Source organism: Haliaeetus leucocephalus, unplaced genomic scaffold, assembly GCF_000737465.1.
Source record: "Haliaeetus leucocephalus isolate CR32 unplaced genomic scaffold, Haliaeetus_leucocephalus-4.0 Scaffold293, whole genome shotgun sequence".
Classification (NCBI taxonomy): domain Eukaryota; kingdom Metazoa; phylum Chordata; class Aves; order Accipitriformes; family Accipitridae; genus Haliaeetus; species Haliaeetus leucocephalus.
Genome location: NW_010972729.1, coordinates 104,404 through 130,315, shown reverse-complemented (window position 1 = coordinate 130,315; position 25,912 = coordinate 104,404). Strand labels below are relative to the sequence as shown.

The window sequence follows — 25,912 nt, the reverse complement described above, 5'->3', positions numbered from 1 at the left end:
AGCAAGACTTCCTTCCCACCAGTTCCGTATCTGTCTAAGCTGGGCAGAAGCACCAGGATGAAAAACCTCCTCAGAGCCCTGTCGAGTCAGGGAACACAAGGCCTTCTACCCAGGACCCCTGCACCCTCCTCAATTCTGAAGCAGCCAGCCCAAGGGCTAGCTTTGGGCACATGCCATTTCCGAGAATGCACAACAGTTACTCCCACCCCCGACCCCAGACAGAAGGCACAAGTTGAGTGCTCACAGACCTTCATTTCTCCCACAGCAAGACAGCACAGAAGAGCACAGACCAGACATGTACCTGGAGGCGATGAGGTGGTGGTGTATGTTGGTGTGGGCATGGATGTGCTTGCAGTAGTTGGGGTGGGTGCTGGTGTGCCAGGAACCATCGTCGTTGTCCCCGGGGTGCTGCTGGTGGTGCTTCTGGGTGGCATCGTGGTGGTGGCGGTGCTGCTGGGAGGCTCCGATGGCGTTGGCGTGGGAGCGGTTGTCGATACAGGTGGAGGGGACACTGTTCTCGTTGTGGACGAAGGTGGGGCTGGTAGAAACAATAGCGACAGAGAAAACAGACGTGGGTGCAAGATGCATGAGTGGTATACAACGTGCAGTGAACAGATGTTACAGTTTAGGTAGCTGCCACAAACTTAGCCTATTCAGCCCACTCGTAACCACAGTAAAGGCCTATATCACTAGGCCTTCCTTTCTGTCCCCAGAAAGCAGACTAATTGCAAATCAGCGCACAGACAGGGTCACAACAGTCTTTCCTAGCAAGGACACCAGGAATGTTGCTGTAATGTGCTTCTCACTAAATTGAAAATACCTACCAATAGGAGGCAGACATGACATGAGGAGGACTAAGGGTCTGCGGGGCTTTCTATCTCTGCCTTATTACTTAGAACACCTTGCTATCTCATGGAGTAAGAACTGAGAGGGGAAGCTGTGGTCTGGGAAGAAAGTATGCACACGTATATGTTCCTACCCGATTGTCATGTAATTTCCCTGTGGTGTAATGTCAGCCTGATGAAGATGTTCACAGGGTACTAGTGGATCTCAGCAGCCAAAGACCACAGTTCACAGTAAGTGGCAGCCTGCAGAGTGAAACTTACCGAAAGCCTGCCAGGGGAATCCTTCCTTCCTAGATCTATAACCACAGGCAAATGTTAGCACTGACAGAGGGAAAGCAGGAGGAGAAAGGGAAGGAATTCTGCACAGCCCCACCCAGACAATGCCTAAAATGATGGTACTCTAGATCAAGGCCTACTCTAATCTCACACAACAGGTCCTGGGAATATACTCTCCAGCAGAAGGATAGAGCTCCCAACCAGCATAAGTAAGACTTCCTGCCAGCTCAATATCTGCTATGGAGATGACATGCCTTTAGTAGCTAACAGCTCTTTATTTCTCCTATGGCAAAGGAAGAGTAGAGGGTATTGGTCTGCTAAATACCTGGAGAGGTTGAAGTTACTGGGGTGGTGACTGATGGTGTGAATTCGCTGGTGATAGTTGGGGTGGGAATGGGCATGGTGGTAACTGCTGTTGACTGCCTGACTGTAGTGGTGATGGGTACTGTTGTGCTGGTGGTGGTTGAAGTTGCAGTTGGTGTTGGACTCGGTGCACTTGTAGTCCCACAAGAAATTTCACTCCACTCACAACAGTTTACCCTGATTTCATAATTATAGCAAAGTTGCCACATAGTTGCATCTTGCTCCTCATTTTTACAGATTAGTCCATATGTAACATTACACTTCACTTTCTGGCCAAGTTCCTCTAAACTCATATCGGGATTATCTTTAGCCCTGCATTCAATGTCTTCAGGAGCTTCACATATTTTGTTTCCATGTTCCTTTCTTATTGCATCATAGGTTTCATAGTCACCGCCATCTTCTTCAGGTTTACTAACATCAAACCACTGAGTCCAACTACAGATTAATCCAAAGCATGGAGCTGCAAGAAAAGACAGAGATTTAGCATCTGAGTTTACAGGAAACATTCTGAGAAGATTAATTTTGTATGCTATTCCATTAAGGACTAGAGCAATGCATTGCAACTTGTCATTTTTCCAAGAGAAGAATGTTCTAAAATGGGTTAATATTACCAGGTTTTTCAACAGGAAGCTTCGCATCAAAATAAAATTACCAAGCTGAAGCCTTTAAAGGTCTTTCTTTGCTCTATACTTATCACATTTTTGCAATTTTAAAAAATTATTTATTTTTGGTTTAAATATATTTTTCTGTAGTGGCCATCTTTAATTTACTCTTCCTTTAAATATTCCTTTGACATTTTTTAACAACTTTGTTTTCTATCTAAAACTTACTTGTAGTTACTGGAGGGCTTGTAGTGATAACTGAAATAGAAAAAAAAAATTACTCCATCATCTGCAAGCATTAGAAAAAAATATAATAATAGTTTTAAATATTCTAATTCTATTTTTTTGCTGACACTACTGAGACATTTTCTACTATCCCATCAGGATACCGAGATGCTAACATGTTTTTCAGAATTAGGAAGGCACCCTTTGCATTTATAGTTACAATTTCTTCCATGAGAAGTAAATCAACTCAAAGTGTTAAAAATCTTAGTGTAGTGTGATAAAACTATTCATAAGCATCACTCTATCTGTGTCAACTATAAGCCCATATACTTGTACATTCAATTTTTAAAGTATTTTCCTTAAAGAAAACAATTTTTAGATGCACATCTCTGTTGAAGATTACCTGTGGTGGTAAGAGTACTAGTAGGAAAGGAGGTTGAAATGGTTGTAGGTGAAGTAGATATCGGACAAGGGTAAGTACTTCCAACAACTATAGAACCATTTTCTGCACAAACGTATGTTATACATATGTTGCCATCCTGTATTTGTGCCACAATTTCACCCACTTCATAACTTGTTCCATTGATGACACAAGGACACCCTGCAAGAAAGAGCTTTACTGTGCAATTTCCCTATTACCAGGTAAGACATAAAGGCAAATCACATCATGCATAGTCCTTTCAGAGCTATACCTGGAGCTTAGATCGAATACATCACATGAATTTATCTTTACATTAAAACATATTTAATAAAGCCCTGCATACAATGCTTGAGAAGAACAGACTTACAAACCAGGTTTTAAAATGTTCTGAGAGAAATAACAACTGCAATTCACTATCTGACATTTTTCTATAGTACATGTTCTGGGACTGCAAACTCTTGTAGTGGAATCCAGTAGTTTGGGTATGGGACATGGGGAGAAAGAATAAGGGACATGAGAAAAAGGTTGAACAAGAAGTACTAACAGCAGGTTCAACACAAGTTCTGCCCAATTTTCTTTGGCCACAACTTTCACTTGCACTGGAAAGAATTATTCCAAAACAGTACTAAGTCTTTTGTAGAGATAAACATAGCAATTCTATGCATTTTTTTCTTTTTATTTGTAGAAATCCCCAAATGTTATTTACCTGGGATTGGTGTACACTGTATGGATCCTGAGGGGCCACAGACACTAAAAGAAAATTTTCAAAAATTAAAATGTTGCAGATGTTTTATGGCACCTGTTAGCAGAGCCAAGAACACAGAAATGTAGAAATTTGTCACTTGATCTCCGTTCATACTACTGGATATTTTTCTGGGTGTAATATTTTCCAATATTGCCTATCATTATTTCATTCAAACTAAGTTATCACTTTTGTTCTTTAAGTTGCAATAGTGCAATAATAACAAATGTTTTTCAGAGCAGTGAACTTATACTAGGTCGGGGGGGGTTGTAATCTGTTGTAATCATGGAGTCGTAGATGTCAGTGTTATCATTAGTAAGGCTCTAGGAATGAGCAGTTAGGACTCAGCTATCACTTTCAGGGCTAGTACAGAACATTTTAGATTACAGTGAATTTGAAATCCTAGTTTTAAGTGAGAATACAAGGCAGAGTAGCCCCTCTATTCCCAAAGTGCTGTAAGAACCAAAAGGTTGTTCTAGAAACACACCCAGGTTTCATGCCATTAAATCTTTTATGACACTTCAAAGAGTATATTTAATGAATTTGCTAATACACTTATTATAACAACACCATCAACCTGAAATCTGGATTTTTATGGGTTTGGAAAATTATGAATGAAAAGTTTAGAATCTGTATGTATGGTAAGTGCAGCATTTTTTGAGTTTAAGTCTCAACTGGAATAAACAGCATTGTTCCCCTGATTTGTATAGATAAATGCGAGAAATACCAGCTCTTCAGTTGAAGTTGCATCTCTATTTGCTTGAGGCCCAGGAAAGTAAATGAGGGGCTCAACATTTATAAATTCTTTCCTGAATTACTGCAAATGTTTTCGTATTTTTTATACCATTTTGTACAGTTCTCTTCTGTGGGTATTTCACTTCCAGGGGGAACATGAGTTCCATTGATGTAACACCAACATTGATCTTCAGGCACACATTCCTTTGTCTCTTCATTATAAACAGGTTTGTCCTTAGGGCATCTGGGGTAGCAACCTGTTGATGACAAGTAGAACAGTATAGAGGATGAAGAAAAAGTATAAAGAGTTAAGTCAATGATAGGATACATTCTGAAGGTATATGATTCTCACTGAATCAAGCATGAAAAACATTGAAAATACAAATTAATCCTTGGACAATTAGTCTTTCCAAAAGACTTCAATCAAACAGTTCGCATTGATAATACTGCGGTGAGGAGGATTAAGAAAGAGTTTAGTCATGAAACCTAGGGAAGTTGGTTTTTCCTAGTTCAAGATCTTGGAGAAACCCCTAATTTATATTCATTTCTATGGGCAGCTAGTAATTTTAAGACAAAGAAACATCCTGATTTTTCTACAGATATTGAAATGTGATCAGTATATCAATAATACTTTTGTGAAGAATATGGAAGTGTATTCATTAACAAACAGGTTTTTCACTACATTTATTGGAACATTAGACCTTGTTTATGTGCCTTTAATAGACCAGGTATCTCCATGCCGAACAGATAATTTATCTGCATTTTTCCATACCTCTGGCCAATAACCCAAACCCCACCTGCAAGGGATTAATTGGCTGTCAATTCTCATTGCATTTTTCATGTAAATACACTTTTAAAAATTTATTGTGTCTGGCTTCTAAATAATCTCTCATAAAATCCAATTCTTAATTAGATAAAGTCCTCTTTATACTGTACTGGAGTTCTAAATAGCCTATTGTCATGGTTTAACCCCAGCCAGCAACTAAGCACCACGCAGCCACCCACTCACTTCCCCTCCCACCCAGTGGGATGGGGGAGAAAATCAGGAAAAGAAGTAAAACTTGTGGGTTGAGATAAGAACGATTTAATAGAACAGAAAAGAAGAAACTAATAATGGTAATGTTAACATGAATAAAATGACAAGAGTAATGATAAAAGGATTGGAATGTACAAATGGTGCGCAGGGCAATTGCTCACCACCCACCGATCGACACCCAGCGAGTCCCCGAGTGGCGATTCCCCGCCCCCACTCCCCCAGTTTATACACTACATGTGGTGTCACACGGTATGGAATACCCCGTTGGCCAGTTTGGGTCAGCTGTCCTGGCTGTGTCCTGTGCCAGCTTCTTGTGCCCCTCCAGCTTTCTCGCTGGCTGGGCATGAGAAGCTGAAAAATCCTTGACTATAGTCTAAACATTACTTAGCAACAACTGAAAACATCAGTGTTATCAAGATTCTTCTCATACTGAACTCAAAACATAGCACTGTACCAACTACTAGGAAGACAATTAACTCTATCCCAGCTGAAACCAGGACACCTATAAACTGAATGACCATGTAATTATCTGGTACTTAAAAGTCACTTCACACTGCCAGACTGTACTAAAGATGTCCTAACACAAGTAAGTGTGTTCTATATTTCCACTGAAGATAAAAAAAAAAAAATTTAGAAAGATAATTGGATATATAATAATCTACCTTCTGACACTTTCCAAATCTTTCTAATAATCTAAGACAATCTATTTCAAAACAGAGAGTTAATTTTTGTTTTTTTAAATATTTTTTTAGGTTTTATGCTGGTTTGGTTTGGTTTGGTTTGGTTTGGTTTGGTTTGGTTTGGTTATCAGCAGTTCAAAGATTAAAATAGCAAAGTCAAACTCTGGGCAGTTCTTTCCAATCCCTAAACTGGAAATAACTACTTCCAGTCCAGACGAAAAAGACTGTGTGGCCAAAAATGTGGCTGTTTTCTCCAACTTTATTATGTGATAAAACAGAAGGTATTTGTAAAGTCATTCGCATTCTTGGATCATTGCAGCCCTCAAAACATGAAATTCCTTTCCAGTTATCAAGCACAAGGACTTCCACCTACTAATATTGTATCTCTACATACTTTGAGGGGTTCAGTGGGATTTAAATGGCTTGTGCATCCCCTAAGTGGGATGGAATGCAGAATAATGTGTTTTAGCCTCACATCTTGGTCTTAAAGCCTAAACAAAAACTACAAATGAAATACACCAAAAATGAAGGTAGCCCCCAGCAGCCTTTTGACACCACTTTGTGGTCTCTGTTAAGAATCCAATACATAGCAGCATCAGTGTGTCTGATATCAAAGATATTTTCCATTGTAAAGATAAGAGGATGCTGCACATTAGTAAAGTCAAGATGGATTTGATGCATAAAGAATGATATGATTAAAAAAACCCAACTATAGGTAGCTTGCTTCTTTGCCATGTAAAACATTTTCCTTCTCTTGAAATGTCCTTAGGATGGGATGCAAAATAACAGTGGTGTAAAAATCTTGAATGTTTCAGGATACTATCCAAGCAGAGACATAGTTTTGTGGCTTACAGCAATGTAACTATCACCCACTGATGTTAATAAATAATAAATTACATTATAGAAAACATTTATGCAAGACTGGAGACAAATTCAACATAACAGATTTAGGAACATCTTGTCAAGCTGACTGACTATTCCATATTCATTAAATGATACCTGGGCAGAGTAATATGAAATAAAATTGAAAAATGGCAAGGAATTTATTACCTTCCAGGTATGGTACTGAAAAGTTGGTGCTGACATTATTAATCATCCTGCAGGTTGTGACATTACTGCCACAAGGCTCATAGTGCCAGTCACACTCATTACGAGGGTTGTAGTAGTCACAGAATATCGCTGATGAGAAAAAAAGAGAAGCTGATTAAAAACTCGGTTGCCAAAATGCAGCTCTGATCAGGTCTTTAAAGGTACAAGCTAAATGAATCTACATGTTAAGACAGCAAAATTTCTTTTGAGGTATAGGACCTGGCCTTTCTTCTACTAAAACATAGGCTATCTCAAAATTTGGGGTCAAAACTCCAGGGCCCAAGATCTTCATATTAAACACTCAAGCCACAGGGTGAAAATGTTTGATTCAAATCATAAAAAAAAGAAAGAATTAGTGTTGATTTTAATTTAAAATTAAGGGTAAATTTCGGAGAGTATTTTTCTTCCCTAGCTACTAGCAAACTCCTAAAAACTCTTGGAGTATATTCAAAATAGTTCTACCTTGCTGTATCACATGGGATGAAAGTCACCCCCAGCAGGTCAAGAGCATATGAGACATTATGGATACAACTTCAGACAGAATTCAGCTTAGATGACTATGGACAGAGGATGGAGTTTTATAAACTTATATATCAGAGCTGACTGAAACTTATAACTTCTGTTTCACTGACTTCTTACACTTAGAAACTACAACTAGCCTTAATTCTGAATCAGAATGAATTTTTTAAATTAAAAATATTTACATTTCTGCCACTTAGAATCTCAAAATTTTGTTTTGAGCACTTTTGGGGGAACTATTAATTAAAATATTATTTTACATTATTTTATGAGGTACTGGTACAAGCATTAACACCACTAATGGACACTGCTTAATATACTCAATACTGACTAGGTTCATCTACAACTTTTGCTATAATCAAATTCTGTATAATTTTGAAGAAACAAGAGAGAAGAAAGATAACAGGAGTTGTAGTTCACCAATTATCAAGCAAACGGAAGGATGATTTGAAACCTAGCCTTAATACAAAAAAAAAAAAAAGAGAGAGAGAGAGAGAAAAGGAAAACTAGAAAAGAAAAAGGAAAACTAGGGGGAAAAAGGAAAATGGGAGAAGAAAAAGGAAAATTAAAAAGAAAAACAGGAAAACAAAAAAAGAAAAAGAAGCCAGACTGAATAAAAGATAATTGAAATATAAAAAATCACTAGTTCTGTTTGTTCCCTGATATGCCGCGAAAATAAATTGCATTCCATAGCCAGCTCAACCTTGCAGTGATAGTATCAATGACTTATTTGATAGGCTTTCTGACTGCAGCCAGAGAGAGACAGTTGTGTTTAACTGTTACTCACGGCATATATCAGGAGTTCTCCAGAAAACACAGGCCTGAGCCTTGGTACATTCTTGAGCATATGCAGCAACTGCAGAACAGAAGCACTCACAATCTCCACCACTGTCACAAGAGCAGGCATCATGAACACAAGCTTCATAGAAAGGAATCGGGTCCACCTGTTTGGGAAAGAAATGATGGCCCAGTTCATCTCCAAATTAGTTTTCAAACTAGTAAGCTTGAGAGATCTTTTGACATATGGGAATTGAACTGGGCAGGATTGAGAGTGTTTCTAAGAATTACCAAATCACAAACAAACATTACAGGCTTGAAGCCGTTTACTGTATTTTGGATAATAATAGACGTAAAATAATATAGTACCTTCATACTTTGTTATGACTGAAAAAATAAAATAAGAGTCCTTGGCAGTGACCACATTTTCTAACAGAGTTCCATTTTACTGCTCTCAAAACCAAGCTGGGTTGATGTCAATGAAGTCTTATCTTACAGCAAGCTTTGCCTACCAGCTGGCGAGCAATATCAGAAAGGCTGCACTTCTCAGCAAATATGAAGCAGAGAATTTTATGTCTGCCAGTTTTTGGAGTTTATCCAATGAACATTAGCAAAACATTTCCACTGTTTTTGCTTAGGATTGCAAGAAGAGAAACTTAGACTGGATTTTAGCTGCTGAAGGAATCAACATAGAAACACAAGTTAATTAAATTAATAATTCTTTGTGACTTTTCCACTGTGAGTTAAGAACAAACTGTTGTTAATATTACCATACTTCAGGAAAGAGACAAGAAATAGAGAGGAATACTCTCTGTGCACTGTGCTCTGGAAGCTGTGGGCCTGACATAGTGGGTGCTATGGCAATTTGGAGGCTCAGTACTAGCAGCTAAGCCTATCTAAACTGCACGATGTCAGTTGTTTCCAAGAAGATCCCTTCTGTGGGTTGAATATTACGAGGACCAGTGGTCTGTTCAACAGCCACCTTTCAAGTATAGTATGCATTTCTGTCAGAAGATGGGTCTGATGATCACAAGGCCGTTCAGAACTTATGGTATTGACAGTGTCTCAACAAGACACAATGCAACTGCCGCAGGCACAGACCTATTCAGGCTAGATTGATGAAGCTAGCTTGCACAGCAGTAGTAATGAAACTGTGGTGATAAATACGTGCCTGTACAGCTGGGGCTGGCACCACTACTGACACAGTTCCATTGCCACAGATACTCAAACTACTTCGATTAACGGTAGCTGAAATGTAGCTGTACTGAAGACTTAATTGAAGATCACTCTATTTAACCATCTCTTTATTCATTTCTGATGATATCTCTGCTTCTGCAGTAACAGAAATGCACTGTGCTATACCATCACTTACTGCCCTTTACAAACCTTGGAGTGACAAATCTTAAAGACTTCACTCCGGATGATGCTGCATTCTTTCTCTGCCCAGGACTTCCGATGTGGTTTCACATCACAGGGCTTAATCTCTTGTGTGATATCTGGGCACATGGAAGACTGTTTCCAGGAATTCCCAAACTTCAGAGCATTAGTCTCCTGCAGCCCACTCCTTGTTGTAAAGTCATTGTTAGACTTGTCATCAAAGTTGCCACACAGACCACACACTTTGCCCTGGAAAAGAAAATTAAGATATCCACCGCCTTTAAATATACCATGGAAGTGAGAAACAGACTCTAGTAAAGTGAAACCAAAACATTGACATTAAAAAGGATAACTGACTCTCTGTGTAAATGACATATTTTCATCTTTACTTTCAAATCATTTGCAGAGAAATCAAACCTTTATTTGTCTGTGTACTCAGCAAACTATTCAGCTGCCATGTGTTCCCTCCCTGAAACCAGTTATATCTTGTGTATTTCCATGTCTCTGTGGTGGCCCATCATCCAACTTATAACACTAAAGAGTGGCTAAACCTCCTTCAGCTGAGAAGAATTAATTTGTTTTCCATTCTTCTCAATTTATCATAACTCAGCTATTAATATAAGCCTGAGAGAATTTCATTCTGCTCAAAACTGTTTTTATTAAAAGCTTCTAACATAATGAGCACCATTTCTTCATCCATGGGAAAAAAATGAAAGGGACTCATTTTTCTCAAAAGAAAGAATGTAGCAATTTACCCACAATAGTGAATTTTTGGTAGTGCTATTTAAGATACATCAGCCCTCTCAAGCAATAGTATGTCCCTGTTTATACAACCCCACACCTCCTCATTCAGCCCAATGAACTAAGTACTCTGTAATTCAGCATGTGGATTTTCAGAAATCAGAACCTTCTCCGTACATTGCACAGAGAGTTTGGTTTTAACTCAGGGCTGAGATTCCATGCAGGTTTCCAAGTGCATGTACAGTCAGTTTTGCATCCCCTAAATTACTTTGGATGCTTGACTCGTAGTATTCACTAACTCAGAATGCCGTAGACATTTATCTTTATTGCAATCATATGCTATGCATCCTCTGCAATGCGTTGTGATGGACTGTAAGGAACTCCAGTAGCACCCCTGCCAGCTTTGATAGTAATAATGCAAGCTAATCATCAATGTGCAGAGGATATAGGAATCAAACACAGAGTCAGAATAAAAGAACATTTATGTTTCCTTATCTCATTTATCTATTCATACTACTACTTCAGAAAAAGACAGACAGGTACTAACTTTGTAATCAGGGGTCAGCTTGATGAAAACAGTAGTCTTCTTATCCCAGATAAGCATCACACCATTGCTAGCCTCAATAACAAGGTAGAGGCCTACTGTCCTGTTCCAATAACGCACATCATCACCAGTATCTCGCTGAATTTCTTTATAATCTTTGTTCTCCAATTTCAGTTCAGTTTTCTGAAAAATGAAAGGAGAAATATTATAACACTAACTTTTATGGTGAGATAAAATATTAGACGCTCATAACAATACAACTCATTCTGAAACAAATAACTCAAAGTCTGAGACGACTTTCCAAGATGACAGAAAGTGGTGTAGTATCTTTAAGAGAGGTTTCAGTACCCGAGAACCTACACCTTTACAGATTAATTTGATAGGGCCTCTAACTGTTATACTTATTATAGCTGCTTTTAGGGATGTGGCTTTGGAGCATTACTTTGTTTTAAATACTTGAATACTGATATATGTTCACTGAGTATCATTACTCACCCCTAGAAACATTTTAATAGCCTTTGAGCAGGTGACCCCTGTAGTCCCACAAGGGACATTCTCTGTGATGATACTGAATGAGCCACTGGAATTTTTGTCACCACAAAAATCCTATTAAAAAAGGAAAAAAATTAGCATAAGAAAATTAGGTAGAATATTTAATTTTTAGTTCAATCTCATAATAATTACAAACATTTAAATCTCTACAATGTATGAATCATTACTGCTGCTTCATATGTGAAATCCTACATATATATATTTTTACAGATGCACAAACATATACACATACATCTTTGCATACATATAAACAGTTAATACAGTCTCATGTGTGCCAAAAACTGGGAAACAAGTGGAACAATAAAACAAAAAGAGGAATGTATCTTTAAATATAAGTATCTTTGCTTTGGAAACTTAGAATTTTTATTTATTTCCCAACTGATAATGAGTTGTTAGCTCTCACTATAAAAGAGTCCTGTTACATACAATTTATGACCACAGTACCAGAAAAAAACCAAAACATTCACACAGCTTGCCTGCACTGAAAATACAGAATTTACCTTGGCAGAACATGTAAACACCTCAGGAACAGTGATGGCAGGCAACAAAGAATGACAAAACCAAAGAGGAAAGCAGATTTTCAAGGCAATCAGATGCCATTTCAGCCCTCATGATGAGCATTACCTGAGTAGCCACATATTCACAACTCCCATCAAAGTCATAGAATTTTCCATCAAAGGTGATATAATGGCCACTTCCATATATCATACAAGTCCCATAGCACACATCTTCAGTGCAGCTCCAAAGCCCTTTTTGGCAGGTACTAGAAGAGAGCAGAAGAGTTGAATTTTCAGATCTCACCAGGAGTGTGCTGTTTGGAAAACTGCAGAACAAACCAAGCAGCTACCTGATAAGATAATGTGCACAATACCCATTTCAGTGTTATAATGTCTTATGTCTCAACTTCAATAGTTTAGCCTGTTTTTAAGCCTATAACAGGATTTTCAACTCTGGCCAGCTACACTTTTTAAATCTGATAGCATTTATATTTTAAAATGAGGGCGCTTTTCCAATAAGAGATGCCTACTGGAAACAGAGGTAGCCATTACCCCAATATTGACAGCACAATCTGTATTTCCTCAGTTAGCAGAAAGTATGCCTGAAAATAAGGGTTTATACTTGCAGCTATCCTAGCCACTGTAGTACATAAGCCTAGACATGAGTATTAATTGACTGTATAGAATACGTTCTGGAAGAGAGTACCAAATTATAACTTACCAGGTGTTGCAGTCCACTGCTATCTTCTGTCCCGGAGAATACCACTGGTTGTTATGAATGCATGGGCAGTCCTTCTCCTCAACACAGCCCCCTTTCCCATCATCAAAAAGACCTTCAGGACACACACAGCCTGAGACACACTCTGCCTGGAACTAAGGAATATAAGGAGAAATTGTCACTTTATGAAAAAACACTGCATTTTTCTTCCAATTCTTCATAAGCACTCTGGTAAAAACTGCATTTATAACCAAACAGCCTAATATTGATTAGTTTTATAAGGTTTTTCTTTCCAGGTTTCGAAAGTTTTTCTTTTCTTTTTTGGTTGTCTAAGAACCCAAATCATATTTCACTTGGCAGGTACAACTCTACTGAAGACATAGTAAAAAGAAAAAGGAGAGGGAAACCATAAGAGGAATCATCATGAAATTGGCAAGAGAGTAATACTGGGGAGGAAAGAAAGGAAGACCAAACCAAAAAGAAATAAAGTGGTAGTTACAACTGCATTTTCTGTGTTGCACTGTGTCATTTAAAGAATATAGAATAAAGGAAACATGGCATGCAGAAAAATTGAATACATACATGATCAGTTCGAGGAGTATGACAGCTAAGTTGTAGAGGCGTTTGCGAAGTCCACTTTGGGGATGCATTGCAGTCAAAGTACATCTTATTAGAAGAACATTCTGTTGTACCTGAAAGGTACATTGTTGGTTTAGATGAATTGAGAAAAGGCAGAAGAAATGTGAGTGAAAGGTGGTAGTTACTGAGACAGAAATCTCAGGGTATGACTATCCTTATGAAAAAAAGAGGCTCAGTGAAGACAGAACAAAGTGAAAATGCATAAATGTTTCACATAAAGAGAAAAAAAATCCCACACAAACCAAATAAGTGGAGAATTCAGATTGAAAGTGTAGATTTGGGTTTGGAGGTTGGGTTATATGGTTTTTGGTTTATTATACTTTATAGTATGTCACTTACTTTTCATTTTTATTGTCACTGAAGTACACTGCACCTTTGCATTTCGGCAAACACTAGAAAAGAAATGAAGTAAGCAGAAATAAAAAAAAAAAGTAAGCTCAGTGTCTTTGATTTAAACCTAAGGATTTGTTTATATAAATTTGAGACTATTTATCAGAGGTGTCCTGTGATATTTCAAGGTGAACTCTATCAAAGCGCACTCACAAAATTTCTCTTGGAGAAAAAGTGCAGCAAGATCTTAGGCATAATGCACAGAAAGGTTATGTTTTAAGGAATTACAGGTATTCTATTAATCCTCAATACTGTGCTTTTTGATTACTTAGAAAACAGATAGTAATGATAATTTAAATTAAAGCCTTCATTTGGATACACAGTATATTTTCATGCCTATTCAACTCATATGCTGCAAAGTTGTTGGCCTGTATGTTTCATCTGCTAGATGAGAGAAGGAAGTATTTCACAGTTTGCACTAATGATTCATGCAGCAAACAGTTGTCAGAGTTCGTGATAAAAAATACCAGAATCGTGAAAGTTGCTTTCAAAAGCCTATGCTACAGTAAATACATATCAAGCGGACCTTCCTCCAGTGGAAAACACAAGCAATCTGTCTCTGACAGAAAAAGAAACAGCAACATAACACTATAGCTGGCCTTTTATCTTCCTTTTACCCCTCTGCTCAACAAAGCCCTGTTAACAGTGCAGCTTCAGAGTAACATTTATCTGTGAAGGCCAGTACTCACAGCTCCAAACAAAGCTGCATTTCTCAGTTATTAATAGATTACATTACCACAGGATGATGCTTTGCTCAACATGAAGATGGTGTGAAACATATGACAAATGTTCATTAAAACACCAAAAATAAGCTAAGCAGTTAACGCCTCATAAGCAAATTTTAAAAGGGCTTTTATCCCCACACACAAGAAGCCACAATAAAACGTACCAACGTTCTCCATCTTTTGTGACATATTCCCCCGGTTCTAGGTATGATCCCTTGTAATAACATGGGCACTTGGAGATGGGCACACAGGTATCTTGGTTATCCAAGTATGTATTATATGGGCAGCCACAGCCATCCATGGGAGGAAAGTCTTGCAAGCAATGTTTTTCACCACCAGCAAGGGAACGACAGGTTTGCTGGCACATTGTAAGATTGTAAAGGAAGATTTGATTTCCTGGGCAAGCAGACACTTCACTAGCTGGAGGGAAAATAAACAAACTGATAAATAAGGGATGCAGGATGAAGCATTTAACCTTGACATTTCCGTTTTGGTTTCTTTGGCTGTGCAGCATGTAATGGTAAAAATACTCCCTTAGATTTTATTAAAGTACAAAAACATCGTAAGTCACAAGTAATGCTAGCCTAACTTTGTTTACCAGTTGAAGACTTCTTTTTACCTGCTACTAACAGTTTCTATTTTCATACCTGTATTTGTTTCACATTCTGATAATCAGAGAGACAGCACAACGTAATAAACTCCTAGTCTCAACAATACCGTACTGTTGATGAAAAGCAAGCACAATGATAAACAAAGACATTGATAAGCAAAGACAATGTAAAAGCCATGATGGCTTGATTCCATTAGTCAAAGATAGAAACAGCATTATTATTTAAACTGGGGAAAGAAGGTGAAAGCGAAAAATATTGCTTTCTTTTTAAAATGTTATGAACAAATGACAGCTAAAGAATATAACATGAATTAGTAAACATTATAAGCACTGTCTCTTTTAAGTCCATTAGAAATTTCTAGGATACTCCAAATCCCTTAACATTGAGATCACTGGCAGCCAAATTCGGAGAGAACCCACTTACTTCTTGTGGCTAATTAATTCCACAGGGATTACAGTTCCACTACTTACTGCAAACATTTTTCCTCCAGCCTCCCAGTATGATCCCTTTGAAAGCACAGGCTCTCGAGTAAGAGGACAGGGCAGCACACAAGCATTCTTCATTGTCTTCACAGAGGCAGGTGTCATATTTACATTTCTGAAAAAAGAACAAAAGGGTCAGTAAGCCCACAGGAAACCAATGGGCAATTGCAACTCAGTTGCTATGAAATATCCTGTGTCCTTTTTCTGACATTGTTTTTATTAATTCCCTCAATCAGAGAACAATGGAAGGAATGGACAAAGACCACAGACTGGAAGTGCTGCATCATTTCATACACAATGAAAATGTTTGGATGTTTGTCCTAACCTAAGCCAAGCCTCTGGAACCTTTAAAAAGTAGCCAGCCTCCTAACAACACCTTTCTTAAAGGTTTTTGATACCATTCTTTCTCAGTTATAGCTTAGAAATGCAGTGATCCATAAAAATTAAAAATCATAATGGCAAAATATTAATCAGATCTATGAAGATCTTCACAAAATTTGAGCTCAGGCTGAGTTCCAGGTATGAGCAAACACTTAGGAATTCCATCTCTTTTGCTCAGGTAAGCCTCATTTACCACTCAACAGTGATGAGCACAGGGGAAAAAGAAACCATGGAGATTCTGGCATGAAAATTATTTGGTGTTACATTCTAAGCAATACAGGAAACAATAAATATTTACTTTTCTTTTTTTTCTGACTTAATAGCAACTACTGTGTAAGGGTAGACTTAAAATTTCTGTGCTCACCTGCATCTCTTGAATCTTCTTTCCAGTTCAAATATCCAATCCAATAAAAATGTACATTAAAGATGAAACATAAGAAAGCAGAAGAACAAATTTACCTTTTTCTTCAGCAGCACTCCTTAAGAATCTCATCATAAGAGATACTTTGGATGCATGCTATGCTACCTCAGTTAATCACTGCAAAAACTTCACCTGCTTTTATGGGCAAGATACTCAATAATGTCTTAAATGTTTGAATGATAAATGTCTACAGTCATCCGTCTGAAATAAAGCAGTACTAAAAAGAGTGCAGGATTACAATACCTTATAATATTCTGAAGGATCAATGATTACGTGACATCTTGCAAAAGGACCCTCTGAGTTTTTCAGCAAAGAACACCAATGCTCAGCATAATATGCTGCAAAAAAAAAGGAGAAAAATGAAAGTATATAATTATATTCATTACATTCACTTATTTTCCTTGTACAATGTCTAGTTATGTTGTCACATAAATGCAATGCAACAATACAAATGAGAGAACACTTCGGGGAGTGGAGAAACTACATGCAATCACTGTACATATATTTCTATTCTCTGATTCAGTTATCTAGCAGTAGACACAATCACAGATCGAAAATCATATCTTACTGCTGCAACTTGTCTTCATAGAATTGTGACAGCCCTTTCCATTTGGGGACCATAAAGCTAAGTTAAACTTAGCTTAGGGATAAAGAATACTATGAAATACAAGCTGCCTTTGCAGATAATATAAATTAATGACCTTGCTTCCATATCTTCCAGCTCAGGATTCCTCTACAGTGGCCCCCTAAAATTTCACTTCAATTTGACGGGAAATCAGTGCTTGTATGTATACATACTTGCAGAAATTAATTATTAATCTGGCAGTCCTCTAAGAAAACTTCAATTCCACACTACAACTCTTACATGCCTGTTGCAGTAATATACAGCAAATGCTGTTCCTTCTGGCAGAAGCCAACCATCTGACTTATTAGTGTGCTTACCACTTTCGGTGCTAAGACTGCAGGGGTCTTCCAGCTTTTCTACCTGGTCTGGACAGGTGGACTGAGCTTTCCATGTGTTAGCAAAGGCAGATCCTGTAGCTTCTACCAGCCCACTTGTTGTTTTAAAGTCATCGCCTTCCATTCCATTAAAGTTTCCACAAAGACCTATTGAAAAAGAAGGTTAAAGTTTTACCTAATTGCTAGTCATTCTTATTCTGAAAGGTCAAAGGGAAAGGGACAACTGATCACAAACATTAGAAATAGAAGTTCCTACAACTGATTATTCCATCTCAGTATTAATGCATACTGTGGAGTACTGAAGATTTAGGAGCTCTATTTTAAATATCTAACCTCTTGAGAAGAATAGTCTTAAGATATCCCTGCCTCAGGAGATCACCACCCTAACCTGTATTTTTTATGCTTTCTGATGATATTAAAACCACAAAAAGCACCAAAAGCCTGGTTTTGTGGATAGTTAAAGATTAGACTGAATACAAAGGTAAGGAATAGTCTAAGAAACATCCAGGTAATGGCACCGGAGTGATAGGTCACTTTAATATGAAATAATAAAAATGCATTTTTAGTTTGCTTGAGCCAATTGTCTTCCAATGTTTTGATTTCTGCTTTTAGTTTCCTCCTCTTGAATCAATAAGTAGCACAAATTATTGCTCCTGTAAAGAATACATGACTCTTTGGCTATGGAACAGCATGGCTTTTCTTCCCATTTGAATAGACACTTGCCTTGAAGTTTTCCTTGAACTGATTGATCCACAGTCACAAACAGCTGCATGACTGGAAACAACTGAATCTGCAGCTGAAGCCCAAAAGAAGTTTGTGCAACAAGGTAGTAGGAAGATGGCTTGAATACTGAGAAGCTGGCTGAAAAACAAAACATGAACTGTGCAGTAAAATCACACACATAGGCTGCTGAAAGAAAGATGACTTCTTAGATTTTAAGGTATCACCTGCCGTGAAAACTCTGAGATCAGGATCAAATTAATAATTTTTTTCCTCTAAAAATTGCTGGCCAACTCGATACAATGCTGGTCCCCTCTAACTTTACAAGCTGATTACCTACAATGACTCATCCTTGGGATCAGAACCACATTCAGATTTTCTGCAATACAGCTTCAATACTAATTCATTAATGCTACGTAATCTGAAGAGCAAGAGATTTTCCTAGAAAGTATTATCCCAGCACTGTTGCATACAATAAGTAATAGGCGTGTCTCTACAAGCCAATACATAGCTAAATACTACTACTAATAAAATGTTAGATGCTTATACATGAGTTAAGCCATTATAGGAAAATCAGCAGAACTGACATACAAAATCAGCATGGTGGAGGAACCAGGCTTCCTAATTAGAATCATAGAATCATAGAATATATTGAGTTGGACGGGACCTGTAAAGATCATCAAGCCCAACTCCCTGCTCCTCGCAGGACTACCTAAAACTAGACCATTTGACTAAGAGTGTCAGCCAGATGCTCCTTGAACTCTGACAGGCTTGGTGCCATGACCACTTCCCTGGGGAGCCTGTTCCAGTGACCGACCACCCACTCAGTGAAGAACCTTTTCCTAATGTCCAATCTGAACTTCCCCTGACACAGCTTCGTACCATTTCCTCTTGTCCTATCTGCGGTCACCAGAGAGAGGAGATTAGCACTTCCTGCTCTGCTGCTCCTCTTGAGGAAGTTGTAAACTGTGATGAGGTCACCCCTCAGCTGCCTTTTCTCTAAACTGAGCAAATCAGGTGACCTCAGATACTCCTCACAAGTCTTGCCCTTGAGACCTTTCACGATCTTGGTCGCCCTCCTCTGGACACAGTCTAATAGTTTGATGTCCTTATATTGAGGTGCCCAAAACCGCACACAGTACTCAAGATGGGGCTGCACCAGTGCAGTGCAGAGTAGGACAATCACCTCCCTCGACTGGCTAGCTATGTTGTGCTTGATGCACCCCAGGACAGGTTGGCCCTTTTGGTTGCCAGGTTATGTTGACTCATATTCAACTTACCATTGACCTAACCCCCCAGATCTCTTTCTACAGGGCTGCTCTCCAGCCTCTCATCCTCCAGTTTGTATGTATAACCAGGATTACCCCATCCCAGCTGGAGAATCCTGAACTTGTTCTTGTTAAATTTCATACTGTTGGTGATTGTCCAGCTCTCTAGTCTATCCAGATCTCTCTACCCTCAAGGGAGTCCACAGCTCATCCTAATTTAGTATTATTAGCAAACTTACTTAATGTACATTTGACCCCTGCATCCAGACCATTTATAAAAACATAAAAGAGCACTGGCCCTAAAATTGAGCCCTGGGGAGCCCCACTGGTGACAGGCCACCAGCCTCATGTAATCTCATTTACCATAACTCTTTGAGCCTGACCTGTCAGCCAATTGTCCACCCAATGTATTATGGACTTGTCTAGCTGTATGCTGGACATTTTGTCCAGAAGGATACTCTGAGAGACAGCATCAAAAGCTTTGCTAAAGTCCAAAAATCAACTACTGCCTAACCAATTTCTTATAGCAAATTTGGTATTATATACTCTATTTATCTATTTAATCTACTTATTAGATGATCTATTTTATTGCCTAGAGCACTTTAATTTCTCTAATCTTTCAGCTACACACTGTAATTGTCTTTTGCACAAGCATTCATGAACATATCATCCCATGAATACTTGTCCTTTCAGATAAAGAATTACTTTCCTGCAAGTAACTTGCCATCTGCAGATAGGCCAGTAAATAAGAAGCAACACATACTCTTGTCAGTGTGCTTGCCTGAACATACCTAAAAAGCATTGATAAAAAGAAGTTCTACATTCCTTTCAAAAGTTAATCTGAGACCTCACAGCTGCTGTCTGATAGTGACCCTCCACAAGAAGTTAGGCTCCTAAATTAGGTGATCTGATTAAGCCTCTGAAAGTGTCTGTCTAAATCCACTGGTTATAAAAAAAGATGCTGATGTCTCAGGTGAGCTGGGAAGATTACAGGGTGCTACACAGTACATCCTTCTTTCCTGCCTTGGTTGACCAGAAAAAAAATACAGCAGTTACTTTCTGTCAGGCTTTCTTCCCACAGGAAAAAAAGAAAAGCATGGTGAAGAAGTGTGGTGTGGTAGACATGCCTGAGCCTCACCAGGACTGAGAGCCAGGACATGCCCACACCATACAGCCAGACTTGGAAAGTGCTAAATACCCCTCTTTATAGGCAGGTTAAGTTATCTGCTTTAAATTTAAGCCATGACAATTCCTCTTTCCCAAGCTACATGCTGAAGTATATTCAAGATGTATGAAAAAATTGAAGGGACATTTTTCTCAATTATCCGCTGTATACAGAGTCAGTCTGGCCATGAAATTCTCAGTGACAACTATTAAACCACATTCATCCCCAAGTTGTTCCAAAATCCGAACAAATTTCATATGCCTATCTTCACTTTTGCCTCTGAAAAAATACACCCTCACATGAGAATTCAGGCGTGTGACACATGGTACACAAGGCTATGTCCCTTACCTGACACATGAGGCACATTCACTGTCATCTCATTCAGTAACACACTGCCATCTGATCTGAAAACCACCACCTGTACAATGGCAAGTAGAACCAGTGAGGTTCCAGGTACTGAGAGGAAAAATAATTAATAAAAAAAAAAAATTAAGAGGGAAAACATTTTGCACATTTAGACTGTGACTAGAACTTAAAATCTTTGAAAGGAAGAATCAGTCCGAAAATGAATGTGGCAGCAGACCTGTAGAATTCAAGTAAGGTTTCATCTTGCTATTCAGTGTTTCACTTACACCTGCCTACAACGATTTATAATGGTAATGATATGCAAAGCTTGTTTATATTGGGCACCTTGTTTTCAGCAAGTAAAAGAAAATATTGGGCCTTCAGGATCTATAGTAAGCTCCTATTCCCTATAAATGCATGTGCCACAGTATCAGTGTAATGGTTTAGTATGATTCTGGCACAGTAAGAAAGCGGTTTGTTAAACTTCCTCATAAAATGCTAGTCTGCACATACAGAAACATAAAATGATGGGTTTCTGGTTTGGTTTGGTTTTGTTCTAGTTATGCTGGCAAGGACATGGAAGACCAGAAACACGGGAGGAAAATTATGTGTACATGTATGTAAAATTATGTATAAATACAGTCTAGATATTCCCAAAACCAAACAGAACACTAAAGTGAATGAAAATATAAATATTTAAGAAGGTTGAATTGTATCAACATTCAAGGATGGGGTCTTTTCTGGAAAAGACTCAGTTAGAACTACAAAATTCTATCTGAATAAAGTAAAATACTGTGAAGGGAGGAAGAATGGTACTCTTACTTCCAGCCAGCCTGGAATACAGTGAGAATAATCATATAGCACAGAGCAGAGAAGGAAAGAGGGGAAAATGTTAGCTTATTTGAATCTCACCTTTTTGTTCAGTTTAGGTCTATTTTGAGTTCTCGAGGCAGAAGCCCGAGTTGTTTTTCAGCCTGGCTGAGGTGCCTTATCTATCCACAGTAGTGACTCCAGAAGAATTACTTATTGCTCCACAGTAAAGGAAATATGCTGATTTTCAACATATCTAGCAGAACCCACAGAACACTTACATTTTTTTTGTGATCTACTAACAGCACAACAGTCTTCAAACAGGTCTGCCTGTCTGTGGAGCCACAGGGAGACAGCTCTGCTAGGAGAGCATGACTGTCATTTACAGTACCCTACAATCACAGTGAAATAAATGTCCATTAGTCCAATCAAAAATCTCACAAGATGATTTCCAAAACAAAGACTAAAGTAATCAGTTACAATAACAATTACTACAGAACTTAGCTATTAAGAGCACCATTTCAGCAGTGGTGCTGGAAGCTGAACCGTCTTTCAAACAAATTCAGTGGTATGGTTTCTAGTTCAACAAGATCTTTGTCATTTTCTAGAAGAACAGGCACCAGATATTTTAGGGACAGATAAATGAAATAGCTGCCTAGCTCCTTTCCCTAGCTGACTTTGACACTCAGACACAGAAACAGCTATTACAGATCTGGCTGAGAGCTTCTAATCCTGAGAACTGCTAATTTTTTCAGTCTCCCTATTCATGCAGCCAGAGTGATCCTTTGATTTCTTATACATGAAGGACTCCACTGAATAATAACAGTATATGTAGTCTACTATCTAAGTTAACCACCCATTGCAGTAAGTGCCCAACTCCCTCCTAGGGCTATTACAGCCCATCCTGAATTTTCCAGTACAGCTTTTAGCATTTCTGCTTCCCTCATCCCATAAAGATGGAATAAAACAACAATTCATAACTGTTACATATCAGCACAAAGACACTTGTATTTACAAGAGAAAAGCCCTCCAGTACACAGTACCTTGGCCAACACATAGTAGCAGTCTCCATGGAAGGTGTATTTCTTCCCATCAAAGGTGGTAATATGGGAACCTCCCTCCACTGAACACGTGCCTGGACAGGGTAAATCTTTGCAAGTCCATCTGCCTGAATCACAGGTGCTATAAACAAATAATAAAAAAATGCTTGTAGATATTACAGGACCTGAGAGCACTGAAAGCATCTGTATACCTCACAAACAGCAAGATATCCCCAGGTGTTTTAAAACTGTATCTTTGACCATTTCTTTAAGATTTTCCCTCTGCCATATGCCACAGATACAAGAAAACTTTTCAGACAATTGGCTGTATAGATATGCAACATAAATGTTAAGTTCAGAATGTTTTCAGGAAGCCTCCTATGACTAAATGGAAGACTGAAAAATGCAGATCCATTTACAATCATTCAAAGAAAGGTGTATAAACAACCATGATCCTTACCATTCTTCACACTCATTGGTAATGCTTTCTCCAGGTGAATACTCCTTTCCATGGAGTTTGCAGTGGCACTGGCTAGCAAGTATGCAACCTTTTTCAGTAATATCATCATACACAGTTCCTGTAAAGTACAACAGTAAACTATTCCAGCTCTTTCTGAAATCGGCAATTTCCACAGAGGAGAAACTCTCAGAGGAGGCATGCTCTCAACTTGACACAGAAAACAGAGGCTGAGATTATAAAAACTGTGAAGAATACTGTTTCTAATTTTTGTAATGTAAGACACATGGAAAACACTTTTATCCAGCTTTGAAAACCTAAGTCTATCCATTTACATAACTATACAGAGATAAAATGCTTAATATAAGTATACAAGAACAATCTCAGAATTTTACATGTTTAGATTTTCAGTCCTTCTGGCATACTCTGTAGACTATCATTGTAATCTTTTTTCCTAAGGTTGACAGCAAGTCTGAGAATTTCATTCACTGACCCTCATATCACTCTCTGGGAAAATGATGTCCATTGTCTCAGAATTATTCAACCTAAAAAGCATGATTTTCTACATATTAGCAGAATTCCATTTATTGAGAGGTAAAAAGCAGATTTCTTACATGTCATTGTGTTAATATAACTATAAAATCATTTATTAATTAACCAATTATGACCTCCTTTTTAAAAAACCTTATAATTATGTTCCCCTAGGGGGGGGAATAAAGAGTAGCAGTGCTAATTTTTAAGATATAATTTGACTACATTTAATATTTTAGCTATAACCTCCTTTGCCAGAGCTCTTGGTATTGTTCCATATACAATAGCTAGAATAACACTTGCCTTCAGGGCAGAAACAACCATCCATGTAGTGTTCCTCACAAAGGCTGCTGATCTCCAAGTGTGAACAAGTATCCATGCAGGGTGAGCTGCTTTCTCTATAGATCATGGTATCAGGACAGGTCTTGGCTGAAAGAATGAGAAAGTCACCACCAGTTATTTGAGTGTAAAGTTCATCATTCCTCAGAAACCACAGATGATATCCCCTACTCCCCTCAAGTCAGTGGTGTCCTAAGCCAGACTCCATCTGGCAAAGCATGTTTGTCTGTTTCTGAACTGCTTTCCCTGCTTTCTATATTTTCTTCTTTCAGTCTCAAATAGATCAAATTATCCCAGATATCTGCAGCATCAGACCTCACAGTTTTTTAATGAAACAGAATTTCTACTTGCTGAAAAACATTTCTTAATAACAAGGGTAATAGAAGAAGAAAACAGGAAGAACATAGTATGTAGTTTATTGCACTACTGGTATGAAATTTGTAGTATATGCCTACAGTTTTGTAAAGAAGGAATGAATTTAAATGCTTCACAGTGCTACATCCATGAAATATTTGTTTCTTTGTAAATTTATATAGCTGCTTACGGCAAAAGTACTGTGTCCTCCATTCACCAGGCCGGCCACCCGCATGTGAACACTGACGAGAATACTCAGAGATGGTGCTGCAGAGGCAGAAGGAGTCCTCATTTCCATTACATGCACACTTGTCCTGCATGCAGGCTTGGATGTACAATTCCAAATTAAGACGTAACCGACAATCGGCAAATGCAGAGGAAGTCAGCAACCTCTCACACTCATTGCGCTAAGGAGGAAGAGTAACAATATTTAAGGGATTTGTAAGCCCCTGAGCCTCTAGGCACTTTCTGTCTTGTCATAAAAACTGTTGTCTTCTGAACAGCAACAGTTATTCAAGAGAGGAAGAAGAAAGCATTTGCCCTGGAAGGGACAAGGTCTTCCCAGTTCCTTACACACTAACTGCCCATAGCACAAGGATGTCTCCATGTTCCCATGCAAGTGAAGTTCACCACTAGGAATACTCACATGCTCATTGCAGCTTGGAAGAGCCTGAGTTTCATCAGGATCTTCACATTTGGTATTGGGTTTGCTGATCTTCTGTAAATTCCCATACGTTATTGAATTGTAGCTTGCAACTATCAGAAAAAAAAGAGGACTTGCTGAGCCCCAAAAATTGACAACAAGGAGCACCTGATTCCCGGGAATCTACTGATCAAGGAAAACAGTTACTATGGTACCAAATATGCCTGTCAGACACAGGTGTCTGCTCTGAATTACGTCTATTATATCTAAGTGTTCTTAAAATTGTAAAGTGGTAACAAGAAAAGAAAGCCAGTAGAGAAAATAACAAGATGATTCATGTGGAATAAAATAACTTCAGACCAGGAATGCAACACTGGAACATAATGTTTATTCTGGGGCAATCACAGAAATCTCTCAGGTGAAATTTGCTCTCCTTTGATGCTCTTATGTTCAATGCTTATCAGCCTATCTTCTGTGATAACTGTCAGTATGGTAGGATGACTCACCTCCATTGATAAACTCATTGTAGATTGGAACTCCATTGTAATCACCACAGAGACCACATGTATGGTTATTAAATTTGCTGTCCAGCTCCACCTAGGTAATGGAAAGAAAAAGAAAAAAACAGCAAAGAATTATCTGGACCATTAAGACATTCCAAAGCAAATATGTTTACTCGAAAGGGAAGTTGCTAAATGACAGAACTGATGGCAAACCCAAAACTCTTAGATAAATAGCTATTGCAAATGAATTCGTAACACAGTCAATAAACACACGGTTAGATGTAAAAAGTAACACAGAAAACAGAAAGAAGTGACTGAAGCTCCTGTATTTTGATAACAGCAGTAACCACCATGGTGATAAAGATGAGAAGGAAAGCATTCTTAAAATC

General features: G+C 38.3%; 1 protein-coding gene across 1 annotated transcript in view; it reads right to left on the bottom strand.

Annotated features, from left to right (window-relative positions):
- Positions 1 to 1,438: 1,438 nt before the first annotated feature.
- MUC2 (mucin 2, oligomeric mucus/gel-forming) overlaps positions 1,439 to 25,912 on the bottom strand; it is a 29,460-nt gene continuing 4,986 nt past the window's right edge. The window contains exons 4-30 of the mRNA XM_010570138.1: positions 25,527 to 25,617; positions 25,024 to 25,133; positions 24,568 to 24,784; positions 23,988 to 24,113; positions 23,157 to 23,274; positions 22,700 to 22,838; positions 21,938 to 22,048; positions 20,850 to 20,919; positions 18,072 to 18,209; positions 17,331 to 17,495; positions 16,632 to 16,726; positions 15,575 to 15,701; positions 14,658 to 14,913; positions 13,718 to 13,770; positions 13,322 to 13,431; positions 12,743 to 12,894; positions 12,149 to 12,287; positions 11,468 to 11,578; positions 10,976 to 11,155; positions 9,697 to 9,936; positions 8,321 to 8,477; positions 6,976 to 7,104; positions 4,319 to 4,466; positions 3,439 to 3,482; positions 2,715 to 2,912; positions 2,315 to 2,344; positions 1,439 to 1,944 (exon numbers count right to left, since the gene is read on the bottom strand). Of these exons, the coding sequence (XP_010568440.1) occupies positions 1,439 to 1,944; positions 2,315 to 2,344; positions 2,715 to 2,912; positions 3,439 to 3,482; positions 4,319 to 4,466; positions 6,976 to 7,104; positions 8,321 to 8,477; positions 9,697 to 9,936; positions 10,976 to 11,155; positions 11,468 to 11,578; positions 12,149 to 12,287; positions 12,743 to 12,894; positions 13,322 to 13,431; positions 13,718 to 13,770; positions 14,658 to 14,913; positions 15,575 to 15,701; positions 16,632 to 16,726; positions 17,331 to 17,495; positions 18,072 to 18,209; positions 20,850 to 20,919; positions 21,938 to 22,048; positions 22,700 to 22,838; positions 23,157 to 23,274; positions 23,988 to 24,113; positions 24,568 to 24,784; positions 25,024 to 25,133; positions 25,527 to 25,617 (3,960 nt within the window). The remainder of the gene's footprint in view (positions 1,945 to 2,314; positions 2,345 to 2,714; positions 2,913 to 3,438; positions 3,483 to 4,318; positions 4,467 to 6,975; positions 7,105 to 8,320; positions 8,478 to 9,696; positions 9,937 to 10,975; positions 11,156 to 11,467; positions 11,579 to 12,148; positions 12,288 to 12,742; positions 12,895 to 13,321; positions 13,432 to 13,717; positions 13,771 to 14,657; positions 14,914 to 15,574; positions 15,702 to 16,631; positions 16,727 to 17,330; positions 17,496 to 18,071; positions 18,210 to 20,849; positions 20,920 to 21,937; positions 22,049 to 22,699; positions 22,839 to 23,156; positions 23,275 to 23,987; positions 24,114 to 24,567; positions 24,785 to 25,023; positions 25,134 to 25,526; positions 25,618 to 25,912) is intronic.